The sequence below is a fragment of the Martes martes genome (genome assembly GCF_963455335.1).
Source record: "Martes martes genome assembly, chromosome: 13".
Classification (NCBI taxonomy): domain Eukaryota; kingdom Metazoa; phylum Chordata; class Mammalia; order Carnivora; family Mustelidae; genus Martes; species Martes martes.
The window spans coordinates 49,041,483-49,061,618 of NC_137901.1; the positions used below are offsets into that span (position 1 = coordinate 49,041,483).

Here is a 20,136-nt window from a genome sequence, read left to right on the forward strand (position 1 = left end):
CCTTTTTGGTCTTTTCACTGATGGTTTTTTTTAAAATGCAAGTTAATTGTTTTGTAAAATGCCATATAATCTGAATTTGTTTGGGAGCATCCTTGTGATCAGACTCAGGTTAAATATTTTTGGCAAGGACACCTCACAGGCGACACTATGTACTTCTCTTTGCTCATAATGTCAATCTGTCTTATAACTGGAGAGGGCAAAGTTTGATTACTTGGTTATGGTATTGCCTGCTGCCAAATCTCTCCATTGTAAAGATACATTTTCCCTTGTGTAATTTTTAATATGTGGGATGACATGTGGGGGGAGGGGCAGAGGGAGAGAGAGATAATCTTCAGACTCCCCGTTGAGCCCGGAGTCCCAGGTGCGGCTTGATCCCAGGACCCTGAGATCATGACCTGAGCCCAAATCAAGAGTCAGATGCTCTTGATTTTGGTTGGTCAAAGTCACCCAAGTGCCTCTATGTAATGTTTTAGTATCTCTTGACACTTGTCATAATCAGTAATACATTGGTAATGCAAAATAGAGATTTTCTAATTCTATATATTTTCCTACATTTATTAGCTGGTACTCTTGTAAAGAAGGGTTTGCTCTCAACCCTTCACATCTCCTGTCCCTTTGATTTTTTTTTTTTTTTTTAAGTATTACCTGCGGACTTGTGGATTTAAAAAAGAATTCAATAGGTTACAATCCATTAGGATCATTCATTTTCATACTCAAAATTACCAAATTTGGCTCGTAAAAGTCCCTTTAAGCAGGCTGTTATGTCCTTTTGAAATGTCCCCATTGATATTGGAGTACTTTCTCACTTTCTGATACAACAAGATTCCAGACTGTTCCCACCTCAGAGCTGAGACAGTGATTGGTATTTATAAGGCAAGATCTATCTAGATGCTAAGTGTACATACTGATACTGAGATGTCACTATTTTTTTTTTAAAGATTATATTTATTTATTTGTCAGAGAGAGAGCACAAGCAGGGGTAGCAATAGGCAGAGGGAGAAATGGGCTCTCCACTGAGCAAGGAGCCCGGTGTAGGACTCGATCCCAGGACCCTGGGGTCATGAACTGAGCCAAAGGCAGAGGCTTAACCAACTGAACCATCCAGGTATCCCTGAAATGTTACTATTTTTAAGACATTTTAGTGCACAGACTTAGGAAACATTTTTAATTTTTTTCAAATTATGAGTTCATACTTATATCCAATTTCAACCTAAAAAGAATATTTCTTTTCCCCATTCCATATTTAAGGCTCCCTTCTTTCATGTGAGAACCCTGGTGTTCGGCAACATTAAAATATTTACTCATTTGCTCTACCCTGTGATATACACGAAATAGTTTTATAATTATCAATACCACTCTCAACAATATATAGATTAAAATTTTAAATTCATTTTCAATTTTTTTGTGCTCTTAGGATAGATCACAGTGAGAGTTTACAATAAGAAAACTTGTTAAAAATACTTGAATTAATTCTTTTTGGTGTACGGCTATGTTATTAATTTGATATGCAGTAAAGTTCATTTATTTTTGTTTGCTTTCAATATTAAGTTTTTTCCACTTTAATTTTTAATTCATAATTCATTTATAAGGATTGAAAGTTAAAACTCGATAAAAAGTTATACTCATCTCATCCCCATATCTCTTCTACCTAATATAGATAAATATTACACTAGCTTGTGGTTTAGCCTGCATGGTTCGTTTTATTTTTTCAAAAACATGCACAGTGGCATGGGAATCTGAAAATGGTCAGAAGCACTAAGAAAAGGGTGGTCTGAGAAAGGCCCCTTCCTGTCTCCTTGATAATTTCTTTATCACAGTTATACAGGGTTAAATATATTCTAATAAATCATGAACAAATCCATCACATTTTTTCAACTTCACAATAAAAGATGGACATCGGCAGGGCCCACCTGGGGTACTAATGGTTGCTCTGACAGATTCAGGGTCATGTCTGCTTAAATAATAAAGCTAACTCTTAACGTGAACGAGAAGTTAGAAGGCATCAGTAACTCTTCTTTTTTAACTCACTGAGTTCTAGAATACAGCCAGTCGTGGTTGGGAATCCCTGTGTTCCCTAAAGATGACTGACCTGAAGTTTGGGAGCACCAGAGGCTGTGCCTCAGTTGTGAACATTTTCCATGGAAATAACCAAGTTGAAACATCCCTGGAGAGGAAACTTCTTGGATGGCCAAGGACTTCAAGCAGCCTGATTGTTGCCGTTTGTGCCCCCTTCTTTTTACCGAAGGCTATAGGAGCCAGATGGGCTTAAGGGAAACTGAGCACTAGCCTCTGTTCCCCTCCATGGGATTAAAGAGAAACATCATGTCTTCTGAGGCCATTACTCTAAAACCTTTAAAGGGGAAGCAGCATTTTTTCTTCCACCCCAGGGTCTTGAAGGGGAATAAAACCAAGAACATACACACCAAGTCCATAATACCTTGCCAAAGGCGTTTCCACAAAGATGGAAAGTCTGAATGAATGGCCAGCATCTTTCACTAGAAGCAGCAGCTAATCAGCCTGAATATCACATCAAACTGATAATGATCAGGGAAATCCGAAATGACCAGGTATAGTAAAGATAACCTAGTACTCAAACCAACGCCCCATTTACACTGCCTGTTTGTTTGGAGAGAACAATTCATCTGGCTTGTACTTTTTTTTTTTTTAAAGACTTTATTTATTTGAGAGAGAGAACACCCGAGCAGTGGGAAGGGGCAGAGGGAAACAGAGAAGCAGGCTCCCAGACGTGGGGCTCTATCCCAGGACCCCGGGATCATAAACTGAGCTGAAGGTAGATGCCTAACTGACTGAGCCATCCAGGCACCCCCAGCTTGTATGTTCTTATCCTTTGATGTTTTTTAACATAGAATTTTATTTCTAAATTTTTTTATTTCTAATTTTTATCTCTTGCTCTTCTCATCAAGAAGATATGCCAAAGAAAAATGCAACTACTCTCAGTTTTAGCTGTTCATCTTCTCTTTGGATGGAATTATTTTCTCCGAAGTTTTGGTATGCAAAAATAATTCGACTGCTTAAAAGAACATGAAAATTAAGAAAATATTAAATCATTAGAGCATGCTGAGATTTTAAGTACTAAGAGAACAATGGGCATTCCGTCACCCTGGCAATCTCAGCTGGTTAAAATCCCCACTGATGGTTTTCAGCACTCACTGCACTCACTGCACTGGGGTCCTTTGTCTCTTGGTGGCCCAGCTGGTTCCCTTCTGTGTTCCTACCAGAGGGAATTCTTTAATCTGGGTTTGCTGTAGACTTGTCTCTGTGAGTCTAAACTACTGTGCAGTTTATTTGGGTGAAGGAAGAAAGCAGCACTAGACCTGCATAAGAACAATGTTCTGAACACACAGATACAACTTCAGAGCCCTGTGTGACTGACAGACACACCTAAATATATACACATCGAAGGCCTTTACTTGTAGCCAAAGTAGATTTCCAAAATACGTTTTTTTTTCATTTTTCATTTAAATAGAATTAGCCAACATATAGTAGTACATCATTAGTTCCAATGTAATTAGTAACGTTCAATAATTTATCATGATATGAAATACGGTTTTAATGACCAAATTTGGTTTTGCCAGAGGATGATTAAATCTCAAATATTGCTTCTATGGTTTCCTTATAAAATAGATTTTAACTTAAAATTCAATTCAACAAACTGTTACAAAAATTCAGTTCAACAAATATTAAGTGTCTGGTGTGCCATCTATAGTCAGAGATGTTCCCTGAATATTTTACTTTCTAGTTGTGGGGAAAGAGCCCTAACAAACACACAGCCCAGGGCTGAAGCCCTGGAGGGGGTGCTGGGTGCACCAAGGTGTGGAAGAAAAGCTGGGTAAGAATGTGTCTTGAAAGCCACAGGAACTGCAGTGTTTAAAGGAAGAAATGGAGGTCACCTGTGCTATCAAGAGTTCAGATAAGGCTTGAAAAGGTCACTGGTAACATTGTTAAGAGTCCTAAAAGGGTGGGGGTGGGAAGTGGAGGCTGGTTTGCAGGGTGTTGAGGAGCCAGTGTAAGATGAGGAAACAAGGTAACAATAGACAACTCTCTGGATAAGTTGGGCGGTTAACCAGAGGAGGGTGAGCTGGAGGGTTAGGTAGGATTAACAGAGGCTTGTTTCCTCTTTGAGAGAGTGGGGGCAGGTTTAAGTGGATGAAATGAGCCCCAGGAAAGAAGTTCAGATAATCCATAGCATGAGGTCCATGAGAATGAGGTGGGAGAGTCAGGCTTACATAGAGCGCTTCCGCTGATCAGGAGGGAAGGGGAAAAGGTAAGTGTGTAGGCAGTTACGTTCCTAGATATGAAAGTAGGAAGTTTTTATCTGAAGCTTTTTTTTGGGGGGGGGGGGGGAGAAGCCCATGGCACATTGTTTGCTAAGGGAGAAGGATGAAGATGTAAGTTTTGATAAAACAGAATCTGGAGAAGCCAGCCACCATGGGGAATGGGAGAGATCCAACTAGAGAGCCAAAAAAGAATTTATGATGGTATCAGCTGGAAGGGTTGACTTTCTTACCCCTATAGTGTCCAACACTATGAGTATGTAGGAAGAAATTCTGTGGTCTGGCACTGGGAATGTTGGAATGGATGATTCTGGGATCCAGCAGGGTCTGGGATATGACAAAGGAGCAGGGGATTCCAGAGGAGTGTGGGTGAGGAGTTGAAGGTACAGAGAAGCCAGGTTATTGGATGGTGAGGGAGCACCTCCAGATGATGGCAGGTCGGGAGGCAGAGGCCTGGAGCCAAATACCAACAGCTACAAACCAGGGTTGGGCACTGGGCAGCTAACTACGTGGTTGGAAATTGATTTTAAGAACGTTAACTTCAGGTACTTGCTTTTGTACAAATGAACCTCTAGTGTTTCCCTGTTCCACCTAGTACTTTCTTCTTTGGGATCCTATTCCCTGCGGCCTGTCACTGCCCAAGAAATAATTTTTATCTATTAAAATTTTAGGTGACTGATGAGGTGGTATGAGGTTGATGAGAATAAGAAAATCCATTTTAGAAAGTGAAAATGCCTTCCACTATCTCTTCACTTTCCCTCCTAATCTCTTCTGCTTCCTTCAAACCTCTTTATTTCTGTATGGATAGAATAAGCTACCCATATATCAGGAGATGGAAATATTTCTCTGTTTCTTATATAACCAGGCATGTGCTGAGGTATCAAATTTGTGTTAGTTCCCTGAGCATGATAAAACCAGGAAGACCGGAAACTGCGAGATATGCTCCCATTCACTGGGGACCCCGCCAGACACCATTTTAAAAGATGGAAAATACGGACAGTCACTAATACTTTCTGTTGTCACCCCAACAACCTTGAATTGAAAGTGGCTTGCATTTTGATCACCCCGGTACCCTAGTGTTCCAATTTATAAAATTTGGGGTCTCCTTAAAATTAAGAGAATTATGCTACCGCATCGAAGTTTTTTTTTTCTTTTTTTTTTAAGATTTTATTTATTTATTTGACAGAGAAAGATCACAAGTAGGCAGAGAGGCAGGCAGAGAGAGAGGAGGAAGCAGGCTCCCTGCTGAGCAGAGAGCCCAATGCGGGACTTGATCTCAGGACCCTGAGATCATGACCTGAGCCAAAGGCAGAGGCTTTAACCTACTGAGCCACCCAGGCGCCCAACATCAAAGTTTTTAAAAATGACATTAAGACAGAAGTATTTCCCATAGTCTAAAAATGCCTTTTATGCTGCTTCTCCATTGATCATTCCAACAGTTACAAATCCATTTCGGGAAAACTTAAAAATGTTGAATCCCTTTCATTTCTTTTTGTACCCTTCAAATTCTTTCCATAATATTTTCTTTTTCTTTCCTTTTTTCCTCTCTGCCTCCCTTCCTTAATTAGAAGTGAGCTGAGGTATCACATGTTTTGCCTTAGAGCTGAGTCTGCACAACGTGATGGTTTCTGTTTTCACCTTTTCTTTCAGCTACACAAGGGCTGCCAAGGATGTGGCCTTTCTTCATGCCTTGGCTGCTTCTCCCTGCCAGGTGCTTTTCCTGGCCAACTAGCTGCTGAAATGCTTCCTTTGGGAAAAGGCAAATAGAATCAGAAAGCAGGGCACTTGGACACTGTTTTCCCCTCTAACACTCCCCTTCCTCCCTCCAGCCCTTCATTCAAACATTAGTTGAGTGCCTCCTTGCACCTGGCTGGAGAGAGGCACAAATGGGGCACAAGGCATGCACAAATGAAAAAGCCGTTCTTGTCCCCAAGGCACTGCCGCCCTCTGTGACCTTAGGCAAATGAAGCTCTCCTATAGAGTCCCATGGTGAAATAGAAGAAAATGGAACCGATGATTTCTTGAGAGTCCTTTCTGCTTTCCTAGCTCTGATGTTGAGTAGTGTTAGTGGATAGTCTCCCGCTTACTACTGTGCTGTGGACAATTCCTCTTTATACCTTAAATGTGCTTGCTCTTCTATGAATTGTTACATGTTCCAAGAATATGAAGGTATTTAAATATTAAAGCCAAAAAATTTTGGTGCCATTATAATATGGAATACTGCGTATTTACTAAGAATGATGTTTACAAAAACTTTTAAGGATATAGAAAAATGTGCAAACTATGTCAGGTGAAAAAACAGACACAGGCAGGGAAGGAAGCCTTAAACACTAGGGATTAAGTCATTTGTTAACACCCAGATTTTAAAAGTGGTTATCTTTGAATAGTGGGATTATAGATGTTTAAATTTTCCTACTTTGATTTTTCTATTTTTTAAAAGGAAGACTGAAACTATTTTTTTAAATAATAAAATGAACAAAGTTATTTTTAAATAGTGAAGTGATTGCTTTTGCAGCATAAAATCCAGTAGATATGCTAAAGCCAGATGTGAATAATTTTTAAGACATGCTTTGCCTTGAATTTTCCAAATCTGTCCTTAACATTGACTTTTTCTGGATTCCAAGCTTATGTCATTGGTCAAATTCTGGTACCGAGGAGTTATAATCTTACAGTTCTCACTTTAGAAAAAGGGGCAGTGAGAAGGAAAAAGGAAGGATCTGTACAATTTCTTCACCTGTCAAAAATGCAGGGTTTTATTTAGGGTCTTGGATTTATTAAGAAAGGTGAAAGTATAGGTCACCAAGAGGTTATTTCAGGAAAAGGCTCTGCAGAGAGCGTAACTGCTGACCATGGATGATTTCACCACTTGAAACAGGTGCTAGGATATGTTTGCTCAAGCATGATTTCAGATATCAGATCACAAACTCAGGATGGTCACAAAGGCCAATTGGTAGAAATAAAACACCTATAAGAGAAGGCACTCCTTCCATGGTAAGGAAGTGAAAATCCCTAAAAGAAAAAAAAGTCTGGTGAGTGCTTGGTACGAGTATAGCCTAACCATTTTCCACAATGGGAGCAGAGAGAAATGCTGAAATGGCCAGTAGCTGAGAAAGCCTAGAACTCACTCTGGTGAGCTGTAAGAGAAGGCATCTGACCTTCTTAGCTAGACACTTATAAGTCAATATTTACAATAGGTCATTTTGTAACTTGTCATTCAGAATTTTAGAAGCTACAAAAAAACATTGCACTTTTTCCAGGCACTTGGGCCTCTAGAAGGTATGGAAAGACTTTACATGTGTCAGTCACATGGAAAGAGGGAAAAAAATCTATTGTCTCTCAGCTCATTTGGCCCATGGAACCAACAAGGGACGTTTTCTTAAAGAGTACGCTACTCAAAGTGTGGTCCTCCCACCAACAGCATTGGCATCCCCTGGGAGGTTGTTAGAAATATAGAATCTGAAATAAGTCAAACAGAAAAAGACAAATACCATATGAACTCACTTACATGTGGTATCTAAAAAACAAAACAAACAAAAATAAATAACAACAAACAAACAAAAAACGACGATGAAAAAGAAGCTCACAGATACAGAGAGGAGATTGATGGTTGCTGGATGGGGTAGTGGGGAATGGGCGAAGGTGTTCAAAAGGTACAAACTTCTAGCTGTAAAATAAATAAGCCCTGGGGATGTAAGGTACAGCATGGTGACTACAGCTAACAATACTGCATTACATATTTGAAAGTTGCTAAGAGAGTAAATCTTAGAAATCCTCATCACAAGAAAAAAAAAATGTCTGCAACTTGTATGGTAACAGATGTTAACTAGACTTATTATGGTGATCATTTCACAATAAATACAATTATCAAATTGTATTCATTATCAAAAATCAGGTGTATTATGTTATACACCTGAAACCAATACAAAGTTATATGTCGATTATACCTCAATTAAAAAAAAAGAGAGAAATGAGCTCACCCAGGCCCACCAAGAGGAAACTGCATTTTAGCAAGATCCCCATGTGATTTATATGTGTACTAAAGTTTAAAGAGCATTGTATTATAGGTATGAAACGTATAAACTACATTTTTTACATGTAAACTACATTTTAAGCTCTTTTGGATTTTTCTTCCTCTTACTTGTTTTCAAATGTATTGAAAATAAAATTTTTTACTGTGGCAAAAAGATTCATCTTCCAGCTAAAATCTGTGTGTGTGTGTGTGTGTTTCTCTCAGCTAAGGATCAGAAGCAACTTGACATTTGTAATTTCCTTTTCAAACCTAGCTTACAAAGGCAAACATTTTCAGCTGTCCCAGTTTTCCAAATTAATTATTTATTGCATCTTCTAATTCTAGGCAAATTTTATGTTTGAAAGGTATTATTTACCACAGACTGCTAAAATCTTTTGCTCCCTACCTTTTCCACTTTCCGGGAAAATTATTTTTTCTTCCATACTCATTCTCTGAAAGTCATCAGGAGAAATTTTAATTTTGTATTTTTTTTTCAACTAGGCTCCATGCCCAGCATGGAGCCCAAAGCAGGGTTTGAACTCACAACCCTGAGATCAAGACCTGAGCTAAAATCAAAAGTTGGATGCTCAGCCGAGACACCCAGGTGCCCCTAACTTTGTATTTTTCTAAGGAGGTGTTATCATTGTTCACATGGGGGGTGGTGATCTGGCTTCTAGTTTGAAAATGTGCTGGTAGTGGGTAAATATCTAAGAAGCCACCTATGAGAATGTGACCTATCCAACCCATAGCAGGAGCTCAGGGGGCACAGACCCCATCACCCCATGCAAGGCTATCCCTGACTTGAGAAAGTTTCTCTTCGTAAATGAACGAACATTTTCTAGTCCACCAATTACATCACAGACAACAGTATCAGGCAAACGTGCACATCGATTTACCCTTGGCCTAGGAGAGAAGAGGTCAGAGAACCTTGAGGGAAAACTTATGGATAAATTTGAAATAATGTTTAAAGTGCCCTTCTGATTTGCATTACTGTAAAAAAAGATGGAATTGTCCTATAAACATTTGAATTAAGCAAAAGCAAGAGGCAGAGGGAATCTAAGGTAGGATCGCTGTGGGGTCTTCTTTGGAAGTTCAGTCTCACCTGATTGTCGAATCCGTTGAAGAGTTTGCTGGACCAGAACCTCTGATCTTGGGACGATGATGATAAAGTCCACTTTGCTGAAGTGGCCGAGGTCCAGGCTCTGGCTGCCACTGTCTGCTATAGCACACACCTGGGATAAGAGTTTTCTGGCAACCGTTAACTGTGGTTGGTAAATTTGGAAGGTCTCATTATCTAAATCTAAAATAAAAAAGTCATAAGAACAAGATTAATTCACTTCTGTTGACAGCCACTGTGAATCTATGCGGGGGACACACAACACACATACACAGTAAAGCTCTATACCGAGCATTCTAGTCACACTCTCTATTGAGTTTTATAGATTTGCTTATTTTCTCTGAAAACTTGACTGAAAGGATGTGTTCAAGAGTGGATGTGGTAATTTTATAAAAACATGTTCTTTTAAAATCGACTGATCATCTCACAGACCACTGTCAACACCCGTCCCCCACCCAGAAATGTCAGGACAGACTATACTCTCACCGTGGGAGGGGGGCTCATCTCTGGAAAGGGGAAGCAAGAGTTTCCAGTTTTCTTTAGGACTATCAGCACAGGTCAGGTGCCCAAGCCCAGACCGAATTCAGGGAAGGAGGTGATGCTGTAACCATACTAATGCTGAATTCCTTTGAACTTTTTCTGGACAGTACCACAGTAAACATTTCCTCTCCAGCAAGGCAGTTGCAACATGATTTGAAATTCTTCTCCCAGGGACTGTATAACACAGGTCACAGAGACACCCCCTCACCTTCCTTCCCACTTGACTTGCCAGTGCTTATGACCTGTCAGTAGTAGGTCGTTGTGGCCAGCTCCAACGCTGACTCCTGTCCTATCTGAAGAGACCTGACTCATGACAGGGCCAGCTGGCACTTGAGAGGTGATGCATTAGAAGAACATTGCCCAGACACTCTAAACACGCCAGTGGCTTTTTATTACAACTTATAACCAAGCAATCAATCTCATACGTGCGCACACACACATACACACAATTAACTAGGCAGGATTAGAGGAATCCTTGAGCAGGCAACATTTCATAATTCTTATGAGGCTGCTTTTTATCAAGAACACAGGTGAAAGTTTGACTGGAATGCACAAGGCCACAATTAACTTGCATTAATTAATGTTTTCTAAAATCAAATTGCATGGGGTGCCTGGGTGGCTCAGTCAGTGAAGCATCTGCCTTTGGCTCAGGTCATGATCCCAGGGTTCTGGGATTGAGCCCCGCATTGGGCTCCTTCTTTGGTGGGGAGCCTGCCTCTCTCTCTCTCTCCCTCTGCCTGACACTCTGCCTGCTTGCGCTCTCTCTCTTTCTCCCTTCCTCTCTCTTTGTCAAATAAATAAATAAAAATCTTTAAAAAAATCAAATCAAATTGCAATGTGGCCAAGGTAAAGGCAGTGGAACCCCGACAGTTAGTGGAGATTTATACAGGTGGCTATGAGAACCCACTAGAAAAGACCAAAACTACAAGTTTTAATAGCAGAATGATTTTTGACCCACAAAGATTACCAATGAAAATAAATCTGTCTTTTGATAGGCTATTATTTCTTTCATATCATAGGTTAGATAGGTGGGGACAAACCAAGATGATAGCATACCTTTGGAGAATTTAATGTAGCAAATTTTGAACTTCAAGGAACCATTAACATATCTTTAAGCAATGCTTCTTAAACAGAGAATCAAGGATATGAATGTGGAAATCTGTAAGTACTCCAAGAATTTTAAATTCTAACTTTGTCAATAATATGAACACATTTTAGATTATCCAGGTGACTGCTTTATCATCAAATAAAGTGGAAGTAAAAAAAATTTATTGTGGGGGCGCCTGGGTGGCTTACTTGGTTAAGTGTGTGTCTCTTGATCTCAGCTCAGGTCTTGAACTCTGGGTGGTGAGTTCTAGCCCAGTGCTGGGCGCCACACTGGGCATTGAGCCTACTTAAAAAAAAATACTGCATGCATTTGAATTTGTTTTTAATGACTGATACTGAGCTAATGCCAAGCCATGCTACTTCTATTGCTGAGGCAATCCTAGTATATAAGTGACACATTCCTATTAAGGGAAGGCCAGAAGGCTGTCAGCAGCAGCTTTATGGTTCTGTTTCATGTCTACCCTTTTTTTTTTTTTTTTTTTTTTGGTCCTCTCCTATGTTGTCCCTATCATGCGGGGGGATTGGGAGGAAATCTGAAAATAAAGGAATCCAATCTAATGATGGAACCCCTCAGTCCTGCTCCTACCATCCCCCCTTTTTATTTTTATTTCTAGATTTTTATTTATTTATTTTAGAGAGAGTGAGAGAGAGGCAGAGGGAGAAGAAGAAACAGGCTCCCTGCTGAGTGGGGAGCCTGACATGGGGCTCGATCCCAGGACCCTGGGATCATGACCTGAATGAGATGAAGGCAGAAGCTTAAATGACTGAGCCTCCCAGATGCCCCCATCCTCCCCCTTTAAAAAATATTTATTTATTTTAGTGAGAGTGACGGGGGGAGGGGGTGTGCAGGGAGGGGCAGAAGTAGAGGGAGAGAGAGAAAATCTCAAGCAGACTCCCTTCTGATCAGGAGCCTGATGCAGGGCATGAGCTCAGGACCCTGAGATTGTGACCTGAACCGAAATCAAGAGTTGGATGCTTAACTGACTGTGTCACCCAGGTGCACATCCCACTACCCCTTTTTGTATCCTGGAAGCTTGTCGGGGAGAGGCTGTGTTGTTATTGCTGTGCTATCTGCCAGGGATGCCTTGCTATCCCTGAGATGATGTGCGTTTTACATGTCAGAGAGTCAATGAAGGGTGTGCAGAGCCAGGGCCCTGCACGGACTGCATTCTACATTCTTTTAAGCAGTTCCTTGTAGCCCTCAGAGAGCACCAACAGCTCTTCTGGGAGGAGCTAAGGAAAGCATACCAAGGGTGACAGAAATTTCGAGGGAAAAACAAAATTGAGAGAGGGAATCTGCTTATAATAAATTTAGTCTTTAACTTTGATTTTAATTCTATAAGACATCTACTAAGAACAAGGTGTTGGATCCAGGCCCCATCACAAGGCATTTTTACCATATTTATCATGTGGATAATGAGGAAGAAACTGTCACACTCTGTGACTCTAACACAAGACCTCAAAACCCTCAGAATGACTTAGCTTCTATTTCCTCCTTTTGGTCTGAGGTGACGTTACCCAGGTTTTGCGTGGGGATCATAGCGGCAGCCTCCTGAGCTGACACACACTCGTTAAGATCTCCATTGAAAGGGGTCACCACACTCTCTCCTCTTCTCTGTTGCATTTTGTCTAGCAGCTTGTCCAGGTCGTCGCCTATTACGTAATAAAGCAGAGATAAGAAGATTGCAAGGAAAGATACATTTGTATCAGTCTCCAAACTGGGCACTTCAGCTGGGTTCTCATCAGCCTTTGTCAGTCAGCCCGTTTTTCCTGGCTGACAGTGCACTTGGTCAAGTCTGCTGCAGTATCTAAAGCCAGAGCAACCCTTGCTTGTATTGTGCTTGAGACTTACACACTTTCACATGGTGTCTCTCTCTTGACCTTCATCGTACTCAAAGCAGGCAGGACGGGATCGTTCTATCTCCATTGGACACATTAGAAAGCTGAGATCCGAGGAGGCAGAATCTCTCCCAAGGTCACGCCACTAAGTCGTGGCTGAGCTGAGGACCCCCCATACTAGTGCCCGTGTGCCTTCCTCTGGACCCCTTGCTGGGTCAGTAACAAAATACTGAGGACAAACCTTTCCAAATGAGGGAAGGTCAGCAGGCAAGTTTAAGCTCCACACTCATCTCCTTGACGGGCTAAGATTTAAATTCAGAAAATCACACAGCTAGAGGCTGGCAGTGTTGCAGAATCCTACAAACCACTCACCTAATGATGTGGTTTTGAAATGTGATGCCAGGAAACTGACCTTTCCTGTGATGAGCTCATAACTAATTTCTTTCAAAAACTCACTTGTGGTGAGCATGCTCTCTGCCAGAGCTCTGGACTGATGCTGACCTGCAGGAGAGAGGGAGAGGAGGTGACGCCCCAGTGAATAAATATTCACTGCAATATGATTTGTAACAGCAAAAATGGAAAACAATTAATGCATGTAACATAGGGACTTGGTTAAGGAAATTATGGCACATCAAAAGATCGACAGTTATGCAGCATTTAAAATGACTACTTTAAAAAGAAGTTATTTATAATAAAATATTAGATGATTAAGGGCAAAAATGATAAACCTTGTGTTTGTAACAGTGAAGACATACTATACATGTGTTTAAAGACTAGGGAGGAATGTAAAAGACCTTTAAAATTGTGTTTGCGTGGTTATTATGAATATGTCTTAAAATTATAAACTTGTGGTGTTTAGTTGTTTTTATAAATGAAAATTTAAAAAAATTAATGTACTGTACTTTCTGATGAAGATTTCTGAAAAAGATTTATGTCATAGGGAGATGGGCGGTCAGGTTTTGCCCAAGTGAGGGGGTTTCTTCGGTAGGAACAGGTGAGAACCAGCACTAGAGAGGAAAAAAGTGAATTTAGTCCAGATGGCTGGCTACTCATCATGGTACCTCATAGAAAATCAGCGCAAGAAACAAAAACACATTTTGTAATGCTCCAACTTTCTGAACTTTTTCTTTATAGACTCAATGTTACAACATTAAGTAGCCTCTTCAGTGAGGAGGTGAATACGTGAGCTAAATTTCTTGGCAAGCTTGATTCACTGGCTTAGGCCACCTGTGGCAATGGCTTTATCACATGCTTGAGTGGTAACATTTCCAGAACCTTTTAAGGACAGATGTTACGTGAGACAAGGGTATCTGTTACTAGGACATGCTTTGAAGTAATGCTCCCACAACCAGCTGACAAGGACACCAGCCAAACTAAGGGCTACAAAAATCTGACATGAGGAGAAAAACAAAAGTTAAAATTAGGAGGAAGAACTCAAATGGGAGCAATTAACTAGAGATTAATTACATGGATGCTTGAAACACCCAATAAATAGTTTTCAAATGGAGAGATAATTGAATGAATGGATTAAAAAAAAAAACACCCCAAACATTACTCACCTAACACTACCACACAAAATTCGTTTCCTCTGATTTTTGAGGCACAAATCGCCACCACATAATCTGGTAGTCTTTGATAGTGTCTCATTTCACTGAGAGTCCTCAATGTCTCTGAAATGCCCTCCGCCAAAGAGTTTTGGGTCACAATCACATGAACCAAGTCTTGAGATACGCTGGCGATTAGTCTCGCAAGCCAGGGGAGTTGTCCTGGAGACACAGGGGTACACTGAGCACCCAGCTGCAGGGCTCTCTCTCTCAGAGTAAATTCCTGCATAGCCTTCAGCATGATTTGCTCAAATTCTTCCCTGAGAGGTATCTGATCAGGACCTAAATTGAAGAGAATTACAGCTAGAATTTAAAACACATCACAGCCAGAAAAGAGAGAAAAACACACATACATTAGTGTGTAGTCCTTCTAAGTCCACCGTATTCCACAGGCAAAAGAGCTCTTTCCTGTTGTGGCCACAAGCATAGAGGCCCTGCTAACCATTTTCCACCATGAAATTACCTTCTCTCTGTGTCAATATTAAACACAAATGTGGGCTTCTGTTCTCCTTTATGCTAATCTTGATATTTTTATTTTTATTTATTTATTTTTTAATCTTTTTTTTTTTTTTAATCTTGATATTTTTAAAAGAGGACGTGCTCTGAGTCAGTATCAATCCCACTGTATGCCTTTGGGGGTGGTCACTGAAGGTGGTATATTTGTTGACCTGTTAAACTTCTTGTTACCGACACGATTAATGACTCAGGAAAGAAGAAGCTAACCTATCGGCATATAACCAACTTTAGGTTTCACTCATTTCTCATTTTATTTATAGCTACTTTGAAAAACATCTTAATGTATTGCTTCTGCACCTAATTTTAGGAATACTGTCCATAAGAAAATAAAGTTCAACTATTTTTCACTTCTGATTTTTATTTAGGCAGCCTCACACATTCCCTCGATAAAGAATGTAACTGTCACCTAGCTAGTCCCCAGCATTCTGGGTTGTTAAGGAGGGCATTTGGTCCTCTCCTCTTGTGGCGGTTACAGCTAAATTTATATGGGTGACCTACATCCCCTGGTATTAGGGAGATTTTGTTTCTCTGATTCTCTTTAGAAACTCAACCAGTCTTTAGGACAAAACAAGCAAGTCAATGTTTGGCACCCAAGTGACTCAAATAAACTCTGACATTTAGTTTCAATTGAAACCAGTGAGGCTACGGTCACTCCCTCTCTTCAGTCATCTCTTCTGCTGTGCAGACCTGAGATTTGAAAGTCAAGCTCTGCTAGACAGATACAGACTCCTCAGTGTCTGTGACCTGAGATCAAGCAATAACTTCACAACCCAAGGCTAAAAATCCCCTTGGGAAAGAACACAGGTTTAAGGGACTGGACTTCTGTATGAGGAGATATCTTGAATGAACCAGAAATCTTTCCTTCCTTAAAAGGGATTTAAGTGGCCTTCCAGGCCCCCACCCATATTCTCTAGGAAAGTAAGAAAATGAAGGTTTAGTCATATTTTCAGGATATGGGCAAATAAATAAAATATTACATATTGTAAAAATAATTTAAATTGGAGAAAATATGTTTTTCCGTGATTGGTTAGATACTAGAGGGAGGGAGACTGAAATCCTCTCAGAGTTTTTTCTGCTGTCCATGGAAAGCGAGCAAGAACCCTGCAATGTTTACATTGTATTAATATTTCTTATGTCCTTCCCAGTCACTTGCTAGAGGGAGGGGGATGCCTTCTTATCACCTGGGAGCCACTAAAGCTTCTGTCTTCATTCTGCTTTATTCAATTAGCATCATGGTTAGTGGTCACTAGGTACATACTAGGTAGTGAGCTTAAAGTATACAGATTTGCACTGACTGTACAAGTATGGTTAGTGGTCACTAGGTACATACTAGGTAGTGAGTTTAAAGTATACAGATTTGCACTGACTGTACAAGTATAGAAGTATACAGATTTGCACTGACTGTACAAGTATGGTTAGTGGTCACTAGGTACATACTAGGTAGTGAGCTTAAAGTATACAGATTTGCACTGACTGTACAAGTATACAGATTTGTACTGACTGTACAAATGCACAGTACAAATGAGATGAAGGGAAGGTGGCTGTCTATTTAAAGCTTTCTTCCATCAGAAAAAATGATATCCAAAAGCAAGTGGCTTTGCTGCCATTCCCCACAGCCTCTCATAGACCTCCTGGAGGCTCAGAGGCCTGCTGACTAGGTGTGTCCGTAGATGCGCTCCAAACCATGACTGAGTAACATGTTCTCAGTGTAATCAGTTTCAAATATAAAGGCATTCTGGGAATATAAAATTATGAAACATGTTCATAGCATTTTCCATTGCCTTAAAACTAACTTTTACAGAATTTTGACTGAATTCCTGTTAGGAATTGAGAAATAGAGGAAAATGTACCAAAGTTTAAATGAGGCAAGAGAGCAAAATGTCTTGCTTCCAATCGCCTCCCATCATTTCTTCATCTTTAGCCTTTATAGTTAAATTGCAGGAGCTTTTCCTCCACTTCCCACAAGCTTGATGATAGTAATTTTTTCCCCATTAACTGTTCCAGTAACTCAGGTTAGCCTAGGCATCAGCTCTGATGGCTTTTCAGATAGGGCTACCTTCATAAGAAGAGAAAAGATTCCAACAAACTCAGAGCCCTCCAATAATCACGGATTTGCTGGTTTTACTTTCTATTTCAAAAGATTTTCAGGCTGTGTAATAATACATTGATTTAAAAAAAAAAAAACTGACTGTAGTTAAAGGACTCTTCCTTCTGAAGAATCTTACTTTTCTTTTTCTCTATTATGTCCAGGTAACTGAACCATAAAAGTATTAGACCTGTTCTTTTAAAAGCTTAGATTTTTAAAAAAAATCTATCTATAAAGCATATGTAAAAAATGTTCTTCCTGCCTTCTTCAAAACCTGCAGAGGCAAAACAAACAAACAAACTACTAAACTACAAACAAGCAAAAACTCAAAGACTCCAGAAGAAAGTTGCTGAGGAGAAGACGTGTCCTAACGTACAAAATTTTGATTTAAAAAAAATAGCCATTAGTGTTGCACACTGAGAGGTATATTAATTGGTTGCCAGTGAAACTCTGGAAAGAACTAACCGATCCCACAGGGCAGAGAAGACAGGTCTAATTGAATGGAGATTTTTCTTTTTTTAAGATAAGAGCTTTTAGTTATATGAGGAGAGACATTTTGTTTTGACCATTTAGTTTTAATTAACTTGGACTTTGATATTTAAAATTGTTATTAAGGTTGAAAAAATACTGTACTGAATGGCTTGGTTTGCCAATAGCATTACTCTGTGGGGGGTTGTTTTACTAATTCTGGGTGCATCAAGAAGCTGGTTTTAGATCTTGGAACATAGTCGAAAGTCAGTGCATGCAGCAATTAAAATTATGACATCAAGTGAGCTGCAGGCACAGGTGGTTTTTATAATTTTATTAGCCATTCGTCAGCATGATTAGCAAGTCAGATTTATCATCAAAGTGGCTCGTAAGCTATCCGAAGTCTTGCAAGTTTCAAAAGCCCATGTCATAGCAGGCCTTCAGACTCTCAGGGCACCAAGCCTTACAGCTGCAGTTGCTAGCTGATCGCCCAAAGACTGAATCTGGCCGGCTGAAGCTTCTTTTTTGTTTTTAACATTGTTTAGCCCAGTATTTTCATTGTTTAACACTTCGGTATCTCCAACATTAAGATAATTCACAAGAGGGCAGATAAAATTTCTTATGTGTAATTTTACATCTTGAGCCTTTTCCAAAGTAAATCAGTGGCTTGAAGTCTTAGAGTGAGTGTATAATTAGGTTGCATATTAGATGACCTGCTGCAGTTTGCAAAATAAAGGACATTGCAATGTAAATGTTGCTGAGCCCCTGACAGCATTGTCAGGGCACCTGCACACACCCACTGTGGAGCTCAGGAGGACATATCAAATAGAGGAAGTGAAAGGTTCATGACCTGTGTATCTCCCTTACCCTGTAGCCTAAAGAACCTTTCAGGGAGGTCCACATATACTGCCTTAATGAAGGAAAACATGATGGGACTGCATCAAAGGGGTGTAGTTGGAGAAGAAAAAAAAATGGATGTAGGGACAGTGGCTGAACAAGATAGAAAGGCTAAGTAGAAAACCGTAAAATAATTGTCTAAGGCGATGGCTTCATTTGTATTCCAGATGACAGCTGCACTTTCTGAAGGATGGTTGGCTTAGACTCCCCAAGGGAGGAGGGTGCCCATGGCACAGCCCTTCTGCCTGTATGAACTGGAGACCTTAGGGCCATTATGATACTGGACACTAGGTGGCGCAATTTCTCTCTTCTAGGACCCAAAGAGGCACTCGAGAAGCTAGGGAGGTGAGCAAGGAGAGAAATGGGGTGGAGGGAAGGCAAGGGGCAGAAAGTAGTAGGAAAGAAATGGGAAAGGTAAGGGAACAGTCATAGAGCGTAGGGCTGAAGGAAAGGAATATTAGAAATGAAAAGGGGAAACTAAAAACTGGACAAGTGGATGAATGTGAGAAAGTGGGGAAAGAAAGTTAAAAAGCATGATGCAAAAAAGAATAAGAATTATCACCACCAAATAATTATTGCAAATCGCTTACCTAGCCGTACAAGATACTGTATCGTCAGAAGAATCATGTTTTCGACGCTCAGGAGTTGGCTGCCAGTCAACCCTAAGTGTTCCAAATCTTTGTTTTCCAACTGTGAAATCTTGTAGCAATTCACCAGCAGAGGACTCACAACAATGTCACCAACATTTCCATAGAAATAGGGTAAAGTGCCATAGCCTGCCCCAATAGAAGTAGGTCAATAAAGTTCAACATTTCTTTTTATTTTTTAAAAAATTTTATTTTATTTATTTTAGAGAGTGAGACAGAGTGAGAGAGCATGAGAGGGGAGGTCAGAGGGAGAAGAAGACTCCCCATGGAGCTGGGAGCCTGATGTGGGACTCGATCCAAGGACCCCGGGATCATGACCCAAGCCAAAGGCAGTCGCCCAACCAACTGAGCCACCCAGGTGCCCCTAATATTTCTTTTTAAAGTCCAACCAGGTACGCGTGCCCAACTAGGATCAAAGATGTTTAACAAAGTTTCCTGCCCTCTGAGATGAGAATTCTAGGGAATTCCCTCAGATGCTTCCGAATTCTACCCTTACATTAAATCAGATGAACAAGAAGCAAAAGACTCAGATGGTATCATCTCTGTTTCTCACAGAAGGGACATGTTAATTTTTAACGTGCCCTAGAGGATTGATGAGAATTTGCAAAACATCTCTGTATCCTTTTGCAAAACTGCAATGACAAAATATTTTCCAATAAAATTCTTGATTAAATTTCTTTCCACATAAGAAGCCAGAAAACAAACCACAATAACATAATTTCTTTCCTGAGGTTTTCTTAAACATTTTAAAAAGCTAACGAACTCAGTGATGACCAGCAATATTCTCCTAGTCACAGGTACATGCAGGTTCCTACCCTTTGTGTTATCTTAGTTATTTTTATGTTCTCAAATGTCAGTAAATAGCCTTAAATTATCTGAGAAGTAGATAGGACAAAAATGTGTTGAAAATATACCCCGTTCTGGTGGTGTGGTAAAAACAGAGACCTGTGAGACTTTCTAAAAGGCAGACACCAAAGGTTCCCCATGTTCTACCTATCTTTCCAAGGCTTA

The 20,136-nt window shown here is 40.2% G+C and overlaps 1 protein-coding gene across 1 annotated transcript in view; it reads right to left on the reverse strand.

The window, feature by feature from the left end:
• GREB1L (GREB1 like retinoic acid receptor coactivator) overlaps positions 1-20,136 on the reverse strand; it is a 141,917-nt gene that overhangs the window by 56,133 nt on the left and 65,648 nt on the right. Inside the window, exons 12-16 of the mRNA XM_080821095.1 lie at positions 19,069-19,254; positions 14,467-14,793; positions 13,280-13,408; positions 12,587-12,721; positions 9,407-9,604 (exon numbers count right to left, since the gene is read on the reverse strand). Coding sequence (XP_080677221.1) covers positions 9,407-9,604; positions 12,587-12,721; positions 13,280-13,408; positions 14,467-14,793; positions 19,069-19,254 — 975 coding nt within the window. The remainder of the gene's footprint in view (positions 1-9,406; positions 9,605-12,586; positions 12,722-13,279; positions 13,409-14,466; positions 14,794-19,068; positions 19,255-20,136) is intronic.